Source organism: Fusarium oxysporum, chromosome XI (assembly GCF_013085055.1).
Source record: "Fusarium oxysporum Fo47 chromosome XI, complete sequence".
In the NCBI taxonomy this organism is placed as follows: Eukaryota; Fungi; Ascomycota; class Sordariomycetes; order Hypocreales; family Nectriaceae; genus Fusarium; species Fusarium oxysporum.
In genome coordinates, this window is record NC_072850.1 from 1237700 (window position 1) to 1256707 (window position 19008).

Here is a 19008-nt window from a genome sequence, read left to right on the forward strand (position 1 = left end):
TTAAAGGGGCCCTCAGATTTCGGCTAACCCCCAGGGAGTAAGAAAAGTTCTAATATAAAATGAAGGTGCTAGAAATATCTAATCTAAGGTCTACTAAATCTTTATTAAATTATACTAAATTTACCTAATACTTTTTATTACTTAGGATATAGGTCCTAAGTTTTCTTGCCTCTCCTTGCCAACCAACCTGAATCTTTCGTTACTTAGTATTAAAGTCGATGAAAATCCTAACTTTCTGTTGCCTCGCCAAGTCAGTCTGCCTTGATCATTAGTTTCATGCACCTAATCACAGGAGCACGAATGTGGCTTTTCAACCCTGTAAATGGACCTATGAGAGGCAAGTGGCGAAGTGGTGGGCGCTTATGAGCTGACCATGCAGAGACGTTGCAGAGCCTCGTCGAACTCAGAATCTCGACACCTTGATGATGGCCATTATAGTCCTTCAAAACTGTGTATCAAACGCCTAGAACATTGAATTTGGACTCCATAATCATTGCGTTGCCAAAATGATACGAACAGAGACTCTTCTCGGCGAGTACATCAATTTCAGCGATCAGAATGCTGGCTTGAGCGACGCAGAACTCACCAACAAAGAGCTCATGTTCTACGGCGCCGCGGCAGTCAGCCATCTCTGCAATGAACAAGAGCAAGGAATCAACATCGATGAGAATCTTCGTCAAAGTGAGCGATTCCGATTCATCCGAGAACTAGATATAATCTCGTCGATCTACTCAATTGCCCCGATAAGCAAGAAAGCGGGGATCAAGTCAACGCCGCCCGTCATCGCCTGGTCTAATCGTCTTCAGGCAGTTTTTCTTGGCTTCTGTTGCACCCGTGACATGAACGATGTCCGGTCTGATTTGGACGTGCGCTTGGCAACGTCTGATGATATCGGATCGCGCTTCCATAAGGGCTTCTGGAACAGAAGTGAGGAGTTTGTGCCGCTTGTTGAATGGCTGATGAGAAGGCACAAGCTGGTTGTTTGCGGCCATAGCTTTGGGTAAGTGGAAGCCTTGATAGGTCGCCATATTTAATACTAATCTTGCATCTCAGAGGCGCTTTGGCGACTATCTCGTCTTACCTAGCCATGGTCAACCATGAGCCGGTTCCCAATGCCTGGGAAGAGAGACTAGGCGGCATATCCATCATCACATTTGGAGCACCTTCGTGTATGGTCGCTGAACCTCGAGGAACAACAGTTTCCCTTCAAATGAACCTGAGCGGCAATTTTCACCATGTTATCAATCCTCACGACTACGTTCCCTTTGCACTTAACGATAGCTCGAGGAAGTTCAAGCAGACCTTTGATGCTCTGAGAACACCGCTGGGAAACCTATCACCCACTATCCAAATGCTATGGCCTATTCTTGAGTACTTCTTAGACCTTTTGTTGCAGAATACGGGCAAGTTCTGCCACTTTGGGTGTATGTACTCCATCGCGGCTGAAGTGCCAGGGATCCAAAACTGTGTCCAGACTTTGCGGGTTAACGACATACCTCAGATACCCAGCGCAGGCCAAGTTGACCAATACCACAAGATGTCACACTATTTTCATTGTGTTAAGAACTTTGTCGGCGCCAGACTTACACATCAAGCCTCATCAGAACTGCATTATGCGGTTTCCGATGCCTCATCGATGATACTTCCGATGCCTGGAACGGTGCTCAACTGCTCCTGTGTGGTTCAAAGCGACTACTTGACCGTATCACTCGACGTCGATACACCTGTGATGCAATATCTCTTGAAAGGAGCAACCTTCAAGAAGGATAGCCGGGAAATCCCTCTTACCATTCTTGGGTTTCCTACCAAGTCTGATCACTATCAGGTATGTACTCACTTTTACATATCACTTGGACTTTTTAGCTGACCTCTTTGGACAGACTTCCGTCAAGTTGGAGTATCGAATCAAAGCCAATGACCCCTTTGAAGACATTGGAAAAGCTTCAATCGCCATTCAGAAAGGCATCACCCTTCATGATATCTTTGGGCGATCTACAGACATCGATGTTGACACGGTACGATCGATGAGCCTGGACAGAGCTAGTCTGCCAGCTACATTCGAGAGTATCAGGTTGGCAATGATACGTGCGCTCGTTGCTCAGATGTCAAAGGTCCAGGCCCTCAGAACTGATAATACCTCTCGCGATGCTCATCCCCCAGAAGAAGTCATGGCGATTGTCGACAACATCAAAGCTGTTGTGGGATGCATAGACGGTCTGGTCAGCGATGCTAGTCCCCATCTTGTCTTCAGTCGCCTTGGGCATGCATTTACCATCCTGAAGGTGCTTTGGCCGAAGGACTTTGAGATTGGATCCGATTTCCATGCTTCTATGCCTGGAGCGTATGGAGACGAAGAATTTGACACTGGCCTTCTTCATGACATCCCTGCCGCCTGCCCTAAAGCTCTTAGAAGGCTTATTACAGATATGGTCATCAGCCAGAACGCCCCAAGCATTACCCGAGCTCAGCTTCTTGTCCAAAGTTGGGAAGCCGCCAAGAGACCAACATTAACGAAGCAATTCAAGAAGGTACCGACATTTGCTGGAGCGCTTGAGACATTCAGTCATGATCTATATCATCGTTCAACAGACCCCGCAAGGCGCACAGAGCAAGCAGTCTCCCAGTTCCAAGACGTCATGGGTGTCATTCAATTCTGTCATCTTGTTATCATCACTCAACTTGACGCGCCCTATGAATGGTACTGCAAGTCCACCGAGGGCCATCGGATCACCTCAGCTGCTTTGGGTGCCTTGCCGTCTTATTTCTCTGGAGCCTCGTTATTTTCCAGAGTCCTAGCTCTGGGGGTGGGAGCGACTTCCGCCGCTGGAATGGGCGTCACTGGTGGTATAGCCGTGTTGTTTGCAAGCACCAAGGTCATCAGTCATCTTCTCAACAAGCACAGAGAATATCTCGATCTGTCATTTCCTGGTGCTCTGGCCGTTACTTTACAGGCACTTGGCCTACCCGTCGCCGAGTCCGATGACATAGTGGAGAAGACCCTACTCGATCGTGTGAAGCAGGATATCGCAAGCTCACATACGCTGGAAACGATAGAGAAATGGAGAGTTAAACTCGAAGAGGGCTTGAAAGACTATCCTGGGGTAAAGGCTAACCAATGGTGCATCACACCTACCTTCTTCTGGCCTAAGTGGCTTTTCAGTGTTGCTCAAGTCGCCCAGCTCCGAATTCAGCTTTCCGGCAAGATCTGCATCGGAGTACAGGGCTCCACAGAAGCTGGTAAGAGTCAAATGCTTACTGTTCTGACTGGTGCATCTGAGGACTACTTCAAACCTGGCTCCAGTAGTCTTTGCAGAACTTTGGGCATTCAATCCTACGACTCCAGTAACCTTGGAGCCATTTTCCTCGATAGTCCCGGTTTTGACGACCAAAAGCCAGAGATCAAGTATATGGCGGATGTATTCCAAGAGCTGTTCGCCATTGTAATCATTGTGATCCCAATGGAACGAACACGATCTGAGGCCACCGAAAGCGCCTTACGCATAGCTATCAAGCTGCTTTGCGACCAAGAAGATAAGCGCCCACTGCGGATTCTGCTAAGCCAGGCTGATGGTCTGGATCATCATCGCAACAACAAGCAGAAGTTTAGGGACACCCTACGTGATGTCAAGGAGCAGTTCATGTCCAGATTCAGACAAGAGCTAGGCGAGAACTTCACTACTTTCAGACAGCAGCCGTTCCACGATGGAATCGTCTGCAAATCGGAGAAGCTGGAGGATATCGTCAAGCCGTTTTCGACACATGCCCAGATGACTTTAGATGGCATTGGTGCGTTAGCAGATTGTCCTCCCAAAACACCGTGTAAGATTGAAAGAGAGAGCCACTTCGAGAATTTGTGCGAGTTGGCTGATGCGGGAGAGATATGGGACATTGAGTCGCTGCGCTCCTGGCTTCGGGATCTTTCACCCAGCAGCGTGCCGATGTCGAGTGGTCGTGTGCGGGTATACTGCGATTAGTTTTGGCAGATAGTATTCCCTCTTTTGAGTAGCTGGATTTCTATGGTAATTATATATACGATTTGCTTCCTTTGAGACATCTTTGTCTCGCCTAAGACTGCCTGCATGGACCCCTGTTTGTCTGTTGGTTGCAGCATCCTGTATACCCACCTTCCATATTGGTTGAGTAGAAGAGGCGAACTTGGCAGACATCATCTGATGTGCCCCGCGGTGTTGACTTCTAAATGCCGCACCCCATGGTACTTGGACTATTCATCCTTGGTCATTAATATTGATCATCATGTCTGATACACAAGCCAGTGACAAGACGGTTGATCAGCCTGCGCCGACAACAGGCGTCGCATCCCATGAAGAAGCTCCTACGGGGCTTCTTCCCGGTCAGCATTGGACGGATACAGTAGGCCTCTGACATACACCCACCCTAAGCATTTCATGGGATTAAGATTTTGACGTACCAGGAGCCAGACCGCGACGACGACGATGACAATGACTCTACACTGTCGGACAATGCTAGCTCAACGGCTTCGCTCTCATCCGATATCTTGCGTTACCGAGAGATCAATGGACGGAGATACCATAGTGAACAAGGCGATGCTCAGTACTGGTCAGTCGTCATCTCAGCGGTCGCGGGGCACTGCCATTCAGTCCGGCGCATCGCAGCTAACCCGTTGTCCAGGATTTCGAATGACAATCAAGCCAATGAAGCGCTGGACATCAAGTAAGGAGTCAGTGTATCACATCAGTCGCTCTGCTTAAAATTTCCAGTCACCATGTTCTGATTCTCATGTACAACGACAAGCTCTACAAAGCGCCGTTGAAAGACAACATACAGGTACTCTTCAATTCGCATGATGTGACTTGAGCCATTTGCTGATTAGTCTGCCTCGGTCAAGGCCGTTGTAGATATTGGCACAGGCACAGGTAAGAGTCGCGTCACTGTCTCCCCCATCGATATCGACAACTAATTGACCATGCTTGCGTAGGAATTTGGGCGATGTATGACCCTCACTTACAGTCCTTAGAGCCACTAGCTTACATTAACAGGGACTTTGCCGACGAGTTTCCCAACGCAAAAGTGGTAGGAACCGACATTTCCCCAATCCAGCCAGGTTGGCTACCACCAAACCTTGAATTGTTAGTAGGACATCGATCACCAATATCGTTATACTGACACACTGACCCTTCAGTCAAATCGATGATTGTACCCAGGAATGGACTTTCAAGGAGAATTCACTTGACTATGTACACATGAGATTCCTGGTCGGCAGCATTGTCGACTGGCCCGGACTGTTCAAGCAAGCATATAAATGCCTGAAGCCAGGGGGTTATATCGAAAGCCATGAGGCCTCGCCTTGCATTGGCAGTGACGATAACTCGGTGTCTGAAGATAGCGCTATGGGCCAGTGGGGTAAGATCTTTATGGAAGGGGGCCGGAAACTGCAGCGACCATTCTCTATTCTCGAAGATAATGTCCAAGTTAAAAGCATGAAGGAAGCAGGATTCGTAACCATTGAGGAAGAAGAAATCAAGGCATGTATTAAATCCTACAATTTGTCTAACTCATAGATTCTAACCGAAGCCAGGTGCCCATCGGCGGATGGCCTGAAGATCCCAAGCTCAAAGAGGCTGGTCAATATTTCCAGGCTGCAATCCTACAGGACGTCGAAGGCACTCTAATGTTCATCGCAAACCTACTGGGGTGGAGTAAAGAGGAGATCCACGTCTTTGCCGCCAGGTACCGTCGTGAGATTCGGTCAAAGAAGGTCCACGGGTACTTTCGCGGAAAGGTGGTTTGGGCGCAGAAGCCACTTGACAACTAATAATCTGACTTTGGTTCGTGCTGCAATCTACGTAGTAGAATACATGTTACTTCCATTACAGAAGATAGGTCCCGCTGTTCTCGGAGCTACTCGTCGCCAGTAGCAAACTCTCCCTTTGCAATCTTATCGCTAAGCGCCTTGTTGGGAGTAAAATACGATGAGAAGTCATCCCGCTTTTCCAGTAACAAGTCCACCACCATTCTTCCAAAGACAATTTCGCCAGCTGGATTCAGATGCGTCCTATCACCTTCTCCCCAGTTGTAACGCTGTGCGTTCTCATTACCAATGGCGTTGACGTAGTCAGTGCTGGCTTTGTTTAGTTCGAGATATTGGGCACCGACATCCCCAGCAGCTGCAATAGTCTCGGCAGCCCATTCCTTGAGGTTCTGGACGACCTCTCCGTTTTGGAAGGTGCGGCGCGTGAGTGAAGTGATGAAAATCTGGTGCGCTTCTTAGTACGAGCGAAAGATTTGAAGATCAGATAGGAGACTTACCGGTGTTCCGCCAGCCGCTTTGATCTGATTGCCAATGTCGACCAAGTTGGCATGGAACTCATTCAGCTGCATGACCTTCTGATCATTGTGACCAAATTGAATGGTCACAACAGGCTCAAATTCGGCCTTTGCCGCACTGATGTCTTTGATGAGAGTGTCCCAGCGACCATTAGACTTCCAGGATACGGTAGTAGAGCCACTGACACCTCGATTGTCGCCTTTGGCTGGGGCGTTCAGGTACGATAGGAGTCCATTACCCCAACCGCCATCAACGGCGACAGTTGAGTCACCGATGAGGAAGAATTGTGGTGGTTTCGCAGCTTGGGCAACAGGACTTGACTGGACAGAACCAATGACGGTGAGTACCAGGCCCGCAAAAGGGAATCTCATTTTGACAGTTTCTCTTTCAGTTCTAGGAAAGCCAATAGTAATAGCAGCCGGAGAATAGAAGGTCCTGAACTCTCAAGTGAAGCAGAAGCACTATACTCGTAGATAGGTCAAGATTACCTGAATATCTCTGTTCATCATTCAGCCCGGTACTGGCAGCTTATATCGTGCACAGTACATCATAGACCAGGGTTATGGTATAGCGCATCTTCGCGGGGTCCGGTACTCTCGGGGCAATGATACCACGAAGTCGCATATGAATGGTGTATACGTTGATGTCGCCATTCCTTGTCGATGCATCGGAGTGAGATATGCCGCGTACCTATCTGGAAAGATCGACATTAACTTGTTTCTCAGTAGTGGAAGAGATATTTCCAGCGGGGACCCTAGCTGTAGATCATGGACTGTTCCGATATTACTTGGCGGTATGGGCTACCCCCGCTGCAGCGGTCCCATGAACGAAAATGGCAACTAAACATCACTGGAAAGTTGACGAAATTCCATAAACAAGGTTTATACAATTGATTCGAGGTACAGAACTCCTCCCATCATTACCACGTCAAGCCCAAAGTACATCTGTAATCTCCTCAAACAAATTAGCCGCCCAAATTGCATCATAGTCAAAATGTGGCCGAGATGATACACTGCTCGCCTCCCTCTGTGCAAGTTGAGTGCTAGGTGCGGTCAGCTCATCCAATATCTCAACATGTTCCGCTTGCCCTTCATCGTCCGATAGTTTCTCGTCCAGCTCAATGACCCTCGGCAGACCAGCAACACTTTCCGATGCGCGACGTTTGCGAGGCGAGTACAGAGTTGTCGCAGACAAGCTGTGTATCGGCCCGTAGGCCAACCTCTTTATCCCCGCGTCGTGAAGAATAGATGTCGGTAGGTCTAGCTCCGTTGGTGGTCTACCAGTTATCAAGGCGTAGTCGAGGGAAAGTCGAAGGCGCATGTACTGGCGCGTGATGAATAGCTCATCCCAGTATTTCGTAAGACTCTTCGATGGCGACAATGCTCCCTCTGCTCCAGATGACTGCCGACGCCCTGGTGCTTTCGAGTGTGGACGTAGTGGTAGCTGAATGGGTGTTGACTGGACGATCTGAGTGATCATTCTACTGATATCTTCAGCACCTTCAAACCGTTTGCTACACAGGTGCATTGCTTGTGCATGATATCTCGTTAAAACTTGGTCTTCGTCGGCTTCAAGGTCCTTGGGTGCTATCCTCTCATCAATAGAGCTCAGCATAAGCGGATACGCAATGTACGCGATGCTGAACAAGGTTAGATATAGCAAGTCGTTTGAGAGCTGGTCACCTACGCAGATATAGGAAGGTGTTGAGTTAAACCTTCTTGAACAATGAATCCCACTAGCTTCGTTGTCTCTGTTGTCGCATAACTTATATCCTTGCCGATATTCCGGAGTACAGTGTCGTCGACGATATTGATCCCTTTTTGTCGCTGTTCAATCATCATCGCTTCATGATTTCCAAGAGCAATTTGGGCAGCGCTACAATTATCGTTAGTGGGGAGAGGAAGATGCATAAGTTTTGCCACTCACTAAGCATATATGTATACGACGCTTGATATGAGCGTTGTCGAACGGTGCGCCCCCTTGCCATTAAGAAATGGATGGAGGGCTCTGTCTGCCTCTTTCTTCCAGCGGGCGAGATTACTCTTGGCGGTTCTGATCTGAGAAAGGGTTTGCTCGAAGTTATCCAGCGAGTACGTGATATCGAATGCGTTTGGCCCATAACAGATGGAAAGAGTGTCTGTCAGAAGAACAGCCAGGCGACATTGGTAGTTTATGATATCTGCTAGCTGGCGCTTGGTCCTAGAGTCGTATACAGCAGAGGTTTCTGCTTCATCGGCAAGATCGTCAGGAGTGATTGGATCTAAACTAACATTAAAGCTGGACGGCGTTATTTGTAAAGGTTTTCGAAGGCCAAGAGTCAAGACTCTATCTCTCCAGAATAGAGACCACCATAGCCGCTTGTTACTTTTCTTGCGCGATATACTTGATCCAGGAGCTTGGAAAGTGTGAGCTTGCGCAACGATGGCGTTTTGAATGGCGATAGCGAGCCAAGTGCTTCCTGCGTGTGGTTCAAGAGCTGAAAATTGGAACGTCAAGAGCAAGGCCGCCTGGGATTTTGTGAACGCGTCGCTCTCGACCCCAAGGTCAAACAACAGCTCGAGGGGGTTAGTGGTTATGCGCGACTTCAGTGAGTTTACGTACTTTGGCTCTTCTATAGAAGATATTCCGCGCCACTTTCACACTTGTATATCCGGCATTTTTAAGCACTACTGGCGATACGAACTGTCTCTTGTCAGACATATCTTGCAAGACTTGGTTGAGCCTTACCGCAGATGCTGCGAAAAGCATCGCTTGGAAAACGAGCAGGGACATTGGCCTCCCTTTTCCATCACCGCTCTCTCTCCCCATGTACATATCCCAGAATTCTTTCTCATCTACCAAAGGATAGTAGGGATGTAAGTACAAGAAGTACTGGTTGATGAACTCTTCTTGGACCGTTCGTACAGGCAGGTGAAAGCACCGATTGAGTTCGAGAAAGCCAACATCTTGTTCAGGAAGGACCATAAGATCCGGTAATACTAGAAATGGCTGTGTTGTATACAGGACTTCAGACTGAGAATATGCCGCTGATGGCCTGGGCTTCGACATGATTGATCCGATCTGCGAAATACTGTGTTCTATGATCGAACTCAAGATTACCTAGAAATGAAGTCCTACGTATATCTTGTGAGAGGCAAAGGCCTTGGCGTACTTTTTCGTCCTGGTTTGCAGGGTTCGAGTAATAGTCCGGTCATCCGTATGACCGTAACAGCCCTCAACATGAGCTGAGCGTTATCGGAGTCCGGGAACCAAACTTCCGTCCCCACTTTCATCTGCCGAGGTGACTCCACTTACTGACACAGTGGTCTCATCAGATGATACCTTGCTGCCTCAGGCCTCTAGACCAGCCTAAGAAGGTAAACGGCTTAAGTTCCTCAAGCTTTTCCAACCTCAACGAATCTACCGCCATATGCTCAACGAAATCTGCCACGTTATAATCGTTTATTCTGTTTATCAATTACTTGCTAACTTACACTCTCATTCTGCATCTTCCTGAACGTGCCTTACCACGAAAACTATGAATACCAGATCAAACTACTATTATGATCATTACGAGGGCCTCTTCTATGATGATGGCATGGTATTTGAAGATCCCGATTTTGCCGGTTGGAATTATGAAGGACAGCGTGAGCTGATGGCTATGGATTAAGGACGAGTAGAGGGTTACCCTACAAGAGAAGTCGTTCGAGATCGAGCCCAGAACTACTCAAAAAACATCTTTGCAAGCTATCATCACCTCCCATTCGAAGTTCTTCACTCACATGCCACCTCCGGATCCTTACACGTCAGATATGAATGTAATCTCCCGTGCCGGGGTGAAGATTACTGAAGTAGATAAAGAGGTCATGTTCCTCATCCTAACGTTGTGGAAGGATGACTGGGGGCTTTTTATAGCGCGCTTGCCGCTTGTCGTCGATAAACTAGAGCGATTGATGCAGGCAGACTCCAGAGCAGATGCACTCATGTCGGCTCATGCCGCCAAGATACTTGGTAATATTGCTATTATAGCACAGTGTCTGAAGCAGCTGGAGCTGTACCAACCATGGGCCACCCAGTTTGACCAGGTTATTCAAGCTAATATTGATTTGTACCGAGATGCTTGGAGTAAGACGCGGGGCAATTTTAGGCAATCACATGAGGCCTTCCTGCGGAAAGAGTTTGATGAAGCAGCTAGGGTCGCAAAGCCGTCGGGTGGAAAATTTACCTATCCGTATAGCAAACGCCGTACCAAAGAGACGGTAGATACCATGCGCCGAGCTGAAGCGAACCGGGACATCGTCTGGGCCAAGATCGACCAAGTCACACAAAAGCATGTCACAGACTTTGAGAATACTTGTGTTTACGAGCTGCTTTCACGACCGCAGACCCTACGAAGGACGGCTGAGTGGGTTGAGCCTGCAAAGACCGACTCGAAGGCCGAGTCTATTACGAATCGAGATCTGTGGGAGCTCAACAAACCTCCTTCGAAACTGTTTTTGGACGAGCCTGCGCAAGAACCTAAGAAGTTCAAGCCGGAAATCAAGTCAAAGACCAAGGTCAAGACCAAGGGTGATCCGACAGAGCCTGCCACTGCCAAGGAGGCGACCCCGCCGGCTGAAGCCACCCAGCCCAAATTTGCTGTTGATGCCAAAGCGCTCAAGGTGTTCCGTACTTTGTTCTTCGATCCCGAAGTAACAACGACTCCTGGCTTGATCCCGTGGAATGACTTCCTCTATGCCATAGCGGCGACTGGCTTTAAGATTGAGAAGCTGTACGGCTCGGTCTGGCAGTTTACTCAGACTAAGCTGGACGTTGAGCGTGGTATCCATTTCCATGAACCGCACCCATGGACAAGATTCCTTTTGATACGGCTAGACGACATGGACGACGATTGACGAGGACTTATGGATGGCATGGGGGTATGTTTGTACTGTTGGAAAAGTCCTAGAGGTTTAAAATGTTAGGGTAGATTTTGTTTGGATTTTTATAGAGATCTAGATCTCGGTATTGTCAGATACCCGCTTAATGTCTTGTCTAGGCTCGTTTCCAGGCACAATTGTTGAGAATGCAAAGAAGGTGCACTTGGCCCTCTTTCTGCAAGCATAAAACTGAACTTGTGAAATGCAACTATTTCCTCGGAGACAGAAAGAAGTGATGTGCGATTTCTGCTATTATTTATTAGAAAAAGAGTTTTTAGTCAGAGTTTTGCATAGTAACACAAGATCTCAGCCACCGGTCTCAACTGCAAATAACACATCCAACTCACAACTTATGAAGTTTTTACTCTGAGATCGAGTGAATTGAAGTTGTGATTTCATTAAGCAAGTACTCGCCCTAGAGCTACAAGACGTACTCACAGCTGTGGAGCAGAAGCAGAGCTGCTATCCAGTTAAATCAGCACGGCCTCATATGCATCAACCCCTTACGGTTAGACTAGAGCTCGAAGTCTATTAATAACAGCAAGAAGCTTGCTCAGGACTTTGATTGGTGCGACATGACACGTAGATCTCCGCTACTTACGATGAACTTTTTACCAAATGATTCACGAACTGGAACTATCAGCATGAACATATATTGCGACACTGATCAACGAGAATGAAAACGACAGCTCATACTACGCGATGGAGCAAGCGAAATGTCTATATATGATGAAGGAGACGGCTGATGGGCACGGCCTATTTGCCGAAGAGCTCATCAAGGCTGGGACTCGCATCATTCACGAGAGACCGATTCTGACAGTTTCACAAGCTGAGACAAAGACAAAAGCCGAGTACAGATGTGTTGTTGATCAAGTCGCAGATCTGAGCGACTCGGAACAACAGCGATTGATGGATCTGTATCACAACGATAAAAAGCTGCGCGAATTCTCATTCCTTCAGGGCCAACTATGTCCTGGGACAGATCTCGACGCTGGTATTGTCTTGGCCAAGTTCTATACAAACGCGGCGAGCATCACATCCGGAGGTCTCGAATGTGGCTTGTTCACCATTTTCTGTCGCATGAATCACTCATGTACACCCAACATATGTTGGGTATACGATGAGCCAACGGGCTTCATGGAAATATACGCAGTGAGGGACATTGACAAAGACGAGGAAATCACCAACTCATACATCGAAGTTGCAATCTCCTACCAAGCCAGAATGAAGGAGCTGTCGAATTGGGGCTTTCAGTGTCAGTGCGCCGCCTGTGAAGGGCCTGATGCTGCTAAGCACGATGAGCGAAGACGTAGGATTGCGCAGATCAAGGATATTCTCGACATTTATCAGGATTCTAGAAAAACAGATGATGCACCGAAGTTCGCTGAGATTCCAAAGACAGACCTGGAAGCACTGAAGCTCGGCGAGGAAAGCCTCGCGCTGTTATCGGATGAAGAGCTCGTCGAGCAACTGGGTGTCATGTATGGGCTGTGTGCCAAGTTTGCCAAAGGCGCTGGGCTATATGACTTTGCGGAGGATTATGAGGAGATGGAGTTTGAGATTTTGGTAATAACAACTGGGGACTTTGTCGATTGAGTTGAAAAACGTTCTAAGGGATCAAGGATAGTGGAAAGCCATATTATTCGGAGCTACGGAGTTTGAAATGGCTTACATCCCGCATGAGAGTTCACAGAAGAGTTCACGGAGCATCGCTTAGAGCGGCTTCCAGTAAGGGTCTTCCCTTGGCAATGGAGAGCAAGTCTCTTCATAGCCTCACGCCATTGCGTGTTAGGTGCCGTGGTGAGGATCAATTCATGACATTATCATAGTACAGTACTAAATTACACGTGAAAAGAAGTCTTTGGAAGAACATCATTTTGTAGAGTTTTCGGAGACAAAAGAAAATGTACCAACAGAGTGACAACGGTGGAGAAAATGAAGGAAAATGGAGAGCTTCCAAGTCCTCTTACTCACAACCAGGGCATGTCCAACACGCAGGATCATCCCAGATAGAGTTCATAGAAGGATCCTTGTCCGTCTCAAGCGGTATGGGCATACCGGTCAAAGCAAGCTTATAGACCGAAAACTTGCATCGATCATCCTTATATCCAGAACCCTTACACCCTGGATAAGCTCGACAGATAGCAGCACACCTCCGAGGACTAGCCTGGGCGTACTCTGTATAAACACTGATCAAGTTTGGGTCATTTCCATCAACCCAACCACCTCCCATATAAGCGTTGTAATTGCAGATAGTGCCGTCAGGAGGGTTTGCGACTGGCTTGCACTCATCGCCTAGAGTGTATGCGCACATATCAGGAGGACCTTTGGGAACTGAATCAGGAACACAGGCTTCACAGTCGGTGTAGCATCGGGTATCCAGCCAAGCCTGCTTCTTCCAGTCGTTTTCTTCGGCGACAAAATTCTCTTTGAGTAAGGGAAGTTCAGAGAAGTAGCATCGGTTTTCAAACTGTGAGTATCCAGCGGTCAAGCAGAGTGGATGGCCTTGACAGATGGCTATGCATTGCTCGACTCGATCTTGATGAGGATATGCCTCGCGAGTCTCTAACCAGAACTTTCTGCTGGTGAACTTGTCGCCCCATGAGCAGAGAACGTCTTTGGGGTAATTGAAGCGATCGAAGTTACACATCTCACCGTGCGTGTACTTGCATGTCTCAGTTGGAGTCTCAGAGGCAGTGGTGGTTTCTGATGTTGAAGTGGGATCTTGAGTAGTCGATGTTGCATCTTCGCTCAAGGATGTAGAGTCTTCGGGTGCGTCGCTTGATGTATCCACAACAGAGCCTTCAGAAGATGTGTGAGTTGTTTCAGGCCAAGTGGTGGTGTCTTCGATGAAAGTTGGCCCCACGTCAATGCTTGTCTCTGGTCGAGGCGGTCGGATACTCGTTGGCCGGGTGCCTGGCGTGGGCTCTAAGTTTCCAGAGCTTGTCCCTGGGTCAGGTAGCCAATGACTAGTGTTCTGGGGAACTCGAGTGGATGGCTCCGCGATGACAGTGGTCTCCGATTGCACTGGAGCTTCAGTAACGCCGACGGTGGACGTTGTGCGGGATGACGATGAATCACCACAGAGTTGACAATTGAAGCATTCTAACTCAGACCATTCTAGGACACGATCTGGATCTCCACTGGTCCAACCGGAGGCCCTCAATGGCTCAAGGACAAAATTGCAGGGGTAGTTCTTGTTATCGTTCACAGCAAATGCGAAACATCCATCGATGTAAGCACAAGTCAACGCGCACTTCTGGATATCCATGCCTTGCATGGGATATTGTGAGAGTGGATAAGCAACAACATCAGCATTGGGCTGGGAACGGTACTTGCAAATTGGCTCTGAAGGCTGTGGTGACTTCTGTCCACAAAAGCCGGGAGGTTTGTAACCATCAGGGCACACTTCTTGAGAAGGAATCTCGGGTCTGGTGAAGCCTGTCGTAGTAGCGGGAGGGGTGTTTGTGTTAGTGGTCCCTGGCTCAATGGATGTTACTGGATTGGTCGGTTCACTAGTTGGAGTGGATGGAGGTCTGCCGGTAGTCTCTGAAGGGCTGTCGCCATCTCCAAAGTCCAGCTGGAATTGATCGATGTTGTCAGGTGTCACCTGATTGGAAACAAAAACCGAGTCGACGTATATCAGTGCTAGCCCATTACCTGTGCAAGACAATGAGATGCCGAAGCTGGCGCTTCGGGAGTCAGCAATGACAGTAGTGAGGACTCTGTTCCAAGAGACGCCAAGACCACCACTGGTGAATAGACCCATGGTGTAGAACTGGCGATTGCCTAGGTAGGCATTGACACTGCACGCCTGGCTGCCTCCAGCAGTGATGACGACGTAATAGAATTGAACAGTATAGGGAACAGTTCTGCTTGGAGCAAGGTTGGTAAGAAATTGTGAAATACTCGCTAGTCCTCCAAAAGCTCGCTTCTTTGAGTCGGAAGAAGAGCCCAATGCAACGCAGCCATTATCAGAACTTCCGTCTGCCTTGTAGCAGTTGCCATTGCGTTGCTTGGCCTCACCCTCAGCATCGAAGCCCAAGATGCCACTTTCTGAGTTCGGGTCCTTGATTGCGAATCGTCCGTTGAAAACAGCATTTGTGACCACAATATTTCCCTGAGATTGTGTTGCAGTAGGTCCTTCAGTCAACGAGCCACTAGGTGCCTCCGTCTCTTGGCTGAAAGCACTCCCGGATGGTGATGGTGACCTTATGGGCACTCCAGATTCTTCGGTAGAAAACGTAGAGGCGATTAAAGACTCAATGCCAGAGGTCTCAGCAGATGCCTCGTCCGTGGAAAGTGTTGAAATGGTCTTATCAGTCTTGGCAGATGTTGTCGTAGGACCTAGGCCATTGAGCCTACCGTCAATGCATTGCTCGGCTATCGACCATTGTAAGTAAGGGACAGCAACAGATACACCAACGCTTACCTCTATACACGTTCAGAGACACCGGTACGCAGCCAGATGGCTTAGACGCGAAGGTCATGTAAACCTGCCCATCAGCAGGGGTCTGGCAGAAGGAAGCTCCGCCGTTGGGCAGCGAAGGATTTTGGAAGCGCAGTAGCCCTCCTTCACTGCTGAAAGTTGTCGAGATTGCATTATCACTTGATGAGGATGAGGCTTGGAGTTTCTGGTAGCCATTACCAAGGTATGAAACTGGAACACCACTCTCGAAAAGCCGACCGTTGCCAAGAGTGAACACAGCAGCAAAGGTGCAGATATCGGGATTGCCGTCACCGACAAAGCCACCAAGATCGCGCTTTGTGTTACCGCCAGAAGGACTGACGAGAAGGATGATACGCTGTCCGATTGGCTCAAGCATAGCTGAAGTGGATGCGCCAGAAGCGGCCGAAGAAGTGAGATCTGGATCTTGGGCAGTAGATGTCGATATCAGTCCGACATCTGTAGTGTTTGCAGCTGGGCGCGGGAGATCGGTCGCAATTGATACTGGGGCGAGGTATGTCGAAAGGTAGGTAACGCACCACGTCGCAGGGTCTTGGTCCGCATACTGGACGTCTCTCACATCAACGGCAGCAGCACCACTGACAATGCCGCTGAGCAGCGCAAACGCTCCAATATGGCCCTTCATTTTGACATGAAAACGGCGACGGTCGAACGGAAGAATCGAAATTTTGTTTTTGCAACGGTGCCGACTACGTATAAGATCCAGGGCAGACGGACCGAGCGCAACTAAACAATGCGAAATGTTGGTGGCGCCGATATGGCCTACCCGTTGAAATGACAACATCGCAAGGGGTCCTTAGTGACAGACGCCATCATTCAAGTTCAGGGTCTCGATTGCGATCTCTGGGTCTAGAGTCATTCTAAGGCTGAGACATTTGATCCGAATTAGTGGGAAAGCCGTTTAAAAGAATATTAGGCGCGGCCTAGTTATCCCTTGCTTGGGCGACAGACTGCTTAGCCAGCCACTTTCAACGCAAGGAATTGTCTGAACACAACGAAATGGAAAGGTCTCATATTTTATGGAATAAGAAGTACTTTACCGTAATCTCATCAACCAGGTTTAGGGAATTCTTTGATATGTTATAACTTTTGGCATAGTCACAGGCGGAAAGGGCATGTCACTGAGCAAGGGAGAAGAGAAGATCCACCAGGCTTATGCTTATTGACCATGCATATCTCGATGACATTTCAGTTATTTAGGCATAACAAGATTCAGTTGCATTGACATTTGGGAAGCATCGGAGTTTCGGCCCTTCCGACCATTTTACCCAGTCCATCAATGACATCTGGCCTCGCTGAAGAGACTTTCTAGAAAACATTGCCCTTGGTCTGTCTCATCTCCGAGACCTTCAAGTTCCTGATAAGAGCGACCCAGATAAACGATAATGCCATAATGGCCGTTCCAGCTGCCAACATTCGGGTCTGCGCATACCCGTATGCCTTCTGAATAGCGATGCGCTCAGGCGTGCCCCTAGCATAACTCAATTGCGTAGGGAGATCTCCGTAGATAGCATCGAGGTTCTCAAGCGCACTGGCGGGCAGGTACATCTTCAATGCCTTCTCAAAGGTATTCGTCCAGATGGCGCCAGAAATAGTGTCGCCGATACTGCCACCCGCTGTGCCAGTGACGTTCAACATAGCCAAGGCCGCAGCCACGTGCTGATGATCGACAGCCGCAAGAACGGCCAGTTGCATGCAAATTGTGAAAACACTTCCGCCGACAGAAATGAAAACCTGACACATAACTAAGTATCCCACGTAGCCAGTTGGGCTTCGGAAGTAGATCATCAGGCCTTGGGCCAGAATATAAAGCGGCACGCCGACCCAGAGGAGCCACTTGAAGTATCCGGTCTTGCGGATACCCCAACCCACGATGAACAACAGGAACCCAGACACAACATTAAAGGTGTTGTTGACGTAACCAGCCTCCGCAACTGTCAGATAGTTGACGACTTGCAGGAAAGACGTGAAGTAGTTGTTCCAGCAGTAATACGAAATCTGATAAGTAAGATCGAGGAGACAAGCGCCGACAAGAGTTCGATCAGTCAAGAAGTGGAACTTGAGGAATGGTACGGGCGCAAAGTAAACTTCGTTGAGGGCGAAACCAACAAGAAGGATGAAGCCAACGATGATCATTGCGATGATGTATCCAGTTGACCACCCGTGGGGTGCCGTGGAAGCTATGGTGAACGGGAGGAGGAAGATGATCAAGCCAGCGGCGAAAAGGAACACGCCGAGGACTACAGGATAACGATGATTAGCTTTGAGGAAACTTGTAGCTACGTGTTGTACTTGCCGTCAAATTCGAGCACATAGTGCCAGATGCTCTCTTTCAATGTGCGACCACTAGCCTTCTTGGGTAGAATATTCTTCTTGGCTTTTCGCAAGTTGATCTTGAGAAGAAGATACAAGGGCGCACAGACGACAGGCGTGATGAAGGCAAAAGTGCCGAAACCCCAAGGCCAACCGATGTCAGACAGCATTCTGTCCGAAGCGTAAGATCCAGCAAAGGCAGAGATCATGTAAGGCGACGATGTGAAGGCATATGCCAAGGCTCGGTTCTTTAGATTGGTAGCATCGGCTGTCACGACATCGATACTGTAGATCAGACCCGTGAAACCGACCGAGTAGAATACCTGTAATTACCATTAGCTTCTATAGTCAACATGTGATTTCTGTTACGTACATTGGCGGCACAGTAAGTCGACAGGTCTTTGGCCGTAGCCATCAGAATCAAGCCCAATTCGCAGAATCCCACCATCAGAAGATAGCCCTCAGCTCGGCCCCAAAGATCAAGGAGTTTGGCAAGGGGGATGAAGACAGCGGCAGTCATTGAGCTCGCGACAACACCAATAGTGTTGAGAAGCGAGTGCGAGCCCCAGGTGCTAGTAACGTAGGGCACTAAATTACCGACGGTCGAGCTTTGAAAAGCATTGAGAAGGTAAACGAGCCAGATGAAGATGAAGAGGCAGATCAGAGATGACTTGGTCCATACGAGGGTGATGGCCTCCATATCTCTGACACCTTCGGTGACATCCTCAGCAGGGAGGGCATCATCAGGAACAGCGGGGTGTCCATCTTCGGGGTGAGGGTTCTTTTCGTGGTCTGTAGTCGTCGTGATGTCCTGAAGATCAACATCAGAGGTCTTGTTCGACCTGTTCCAGAAGCCCATTTTGGCGGTTCAAGCGCGAAAGAGGGAATTAAGCTTGAGAAGTTTAGATTTCTTGACGAGAAAAAGGGTTACATTAAAAAGAAATGGCATGCTGTATCCCCCCGGCATAAATCTTCCGACACCGGTGGATCAAACAACGAAAAGAACGCATCAGATAAGATCA

General features: G+C 48.5%; 5 protein-coding genes across 5 annotated transcripts; 2 read left to right on the top strand and 3 right to left on the bottom strand.

Annotated features, from left to right (window-relative positions):
• Nucleotides 1–428: 428 nt before the first annotated feature.
• FOBCDRAFT_254039 (uncharacterized protein) lies at nt 429–5794 on the top strand (the record flags this gene model as incomplete). The annotated part of the gene is made up of 10 exons (XM_059611080.1): nt 429–1000; nt 1054–1825; nt 1881–3959; nt 4282–4371; nt 4433–4692; nt 4740–4806; nt 4868–4895; nt 4958–5108; nt 5162–5508; nt 5541–5794. The coding sequence occupies exons 1-10, from the start codon at nt 507–509 to the stop codon at nt 5792–5794; spliced, it is 4542 nt and encodes a 1513-aa protein (XP_059466188.1). The 5' UTR covers nt 429–506.
• On the bottom strand, nt 5790–9478 carry FOBCDRAFT_192141 (uncharacterized protein). Its single transcript, XM_031192491.3, has 8 exons — nt 9035–9478; nt 8909–8989; nt 8234–8862; nt 7994–8182; nt 7250–7946; nt 6849–6997; nt 6289–6700; nt 5790–6234 (listed from the first exon to the last, which is right to left on the bottom strand). Exons 1-8 carry the CDS (start codon nt 9353–9355, stop codon nt 5881–5883), a joined length of 2832 nt encoding a protein of 943 aa, XP_031031337.3. The 5' UTR covers nt 9356–9478; the 3' UTR covers nt 5790–5880.
• Nucleotides 9479–9675: 197 nt separating this feature from the next.
• Nucleotides 9676–13038, top strand: FOBCDRAFT_254041 (uncharacterized protein). Its single transcript, XM_031192493.3, has 4 exons — nt 9676–11097; nt 11142–11205; nt 11625–11713; nt 11881–13038. Exons 1-4 carry the CDS (start codon nt 10069–10071, stop codon nt 12799–12801), a joined length of 2103 nt encoding a protein of 700 aa, XP_031031339.3. The 5' UTR covers nt 9676–10068; the 3' UTR covers nt 12802–13038.
• On the bottom strand, nt 13039–16298 carry FOBCDRAFT_192144 (uncharacterized protein; the record flags this gene model as incomplete). Its single annotated transcript, XM_031192494.3, has 2 exons — nt 13039–15588; nt 15638–16298. 2 exons carry the CDS (start codon nt 16296–16298, stop codon nt 13172–13174), a joined length of 3078 nt encoding a protein of 1025 aa, XP_031031340.2. The 3' UTR covers nt 13039–13171.
• Nucleotides 16299–16816: 518 nt separating this feature from the next.
• Nucleotides 16817–18962, bottom strand: FOBCDRAFT_233548 (putative MFS transporter). The gene is made up of 3 exons (XM_059609931.1): nt 18360–18962; nt 17970–18309; nt 16817–17913 (listed from the first exon to the last, which is right to left on the bottom strand). The coding sequence occupies exons 1-3, from the start codon at nt 18843–18845 to the stop codon at nt 16982–16984; spliced, it is 1758 nt and encodes a 585-aa protein (XP_059466189.1). The 5' UTR covers nt 18846–18962; the 3' UTR covers nt 16817–16981.
• Between the last annotated feature and the right edge of the window lie 46 nt (nt 18963–19008).

Bases quoted from the DNA above. Each gene is read 5' to 3' on its own strand.
- FOBCDRAFT_192141 (XM_031192491.3), bottom strand. From the start codon at position 9,355: ATGTCGAAGCCCAGGCCATCAGCGGCATATTCTCAGTCTGAAGTCCTG. The intron at 7,947-7,993 runs GTAGGTGACCAG...AACCTTGTTCAG, and splicing joins CAACACCTTCCTATATCTGC to CATCGCGTACATTGCGTATC. The intron at 6,701-6,848 runs GTGCACGATATA...TGGCTTTCCTAG, and splicing joins ACCCTGGTCTATGATGTACT to AACTGAAAGAGAAACTGTCA.
- FOBCDRAFT_254041 (XM_031192493.3), top strand. From the start codon at position 10,069: ATGCCACCTCCGGATCCTTACACGTCAGATATGAATGTAATCTCCCGT. The intron at 11,098-11,141 runs GTTGAGCGTGGT...CCCATGGACAAG, and splicing joins TTACTCAGACTAAGCTGGAC to ATTCCTTTTGATACGGCTAG. The intron at 11,206-11,624 runs GTATGTTTGTAC...TACTCGCCCTAG, and splicing joins GACTTATGGATGGCATGGGG to AGCTACAAGACGTACTCACA.
- FOBCDRAFT_233548 (XM_059609931.1), bottom strand. From the start codon at position 18,845: ATGGGCTTCTGGAACAGGTCGAACAAGACCTCTGATGTTGATCTTCAG. The intron at 18,310-18,359 runs GTACGTAACAGA...TGGTAATTACAG, and splicing joins CGACTTACTGTGCCGCCAAT to GTATTCTACTCGGTCGGTTT. The intron at 17,914-17,969 runs GCAAGTACAACA...GTTATCCTGTAG, and splicing joins CTATGTGCTCGAATTTGACG to TCCTCGGCGTGTTCCTTTTC.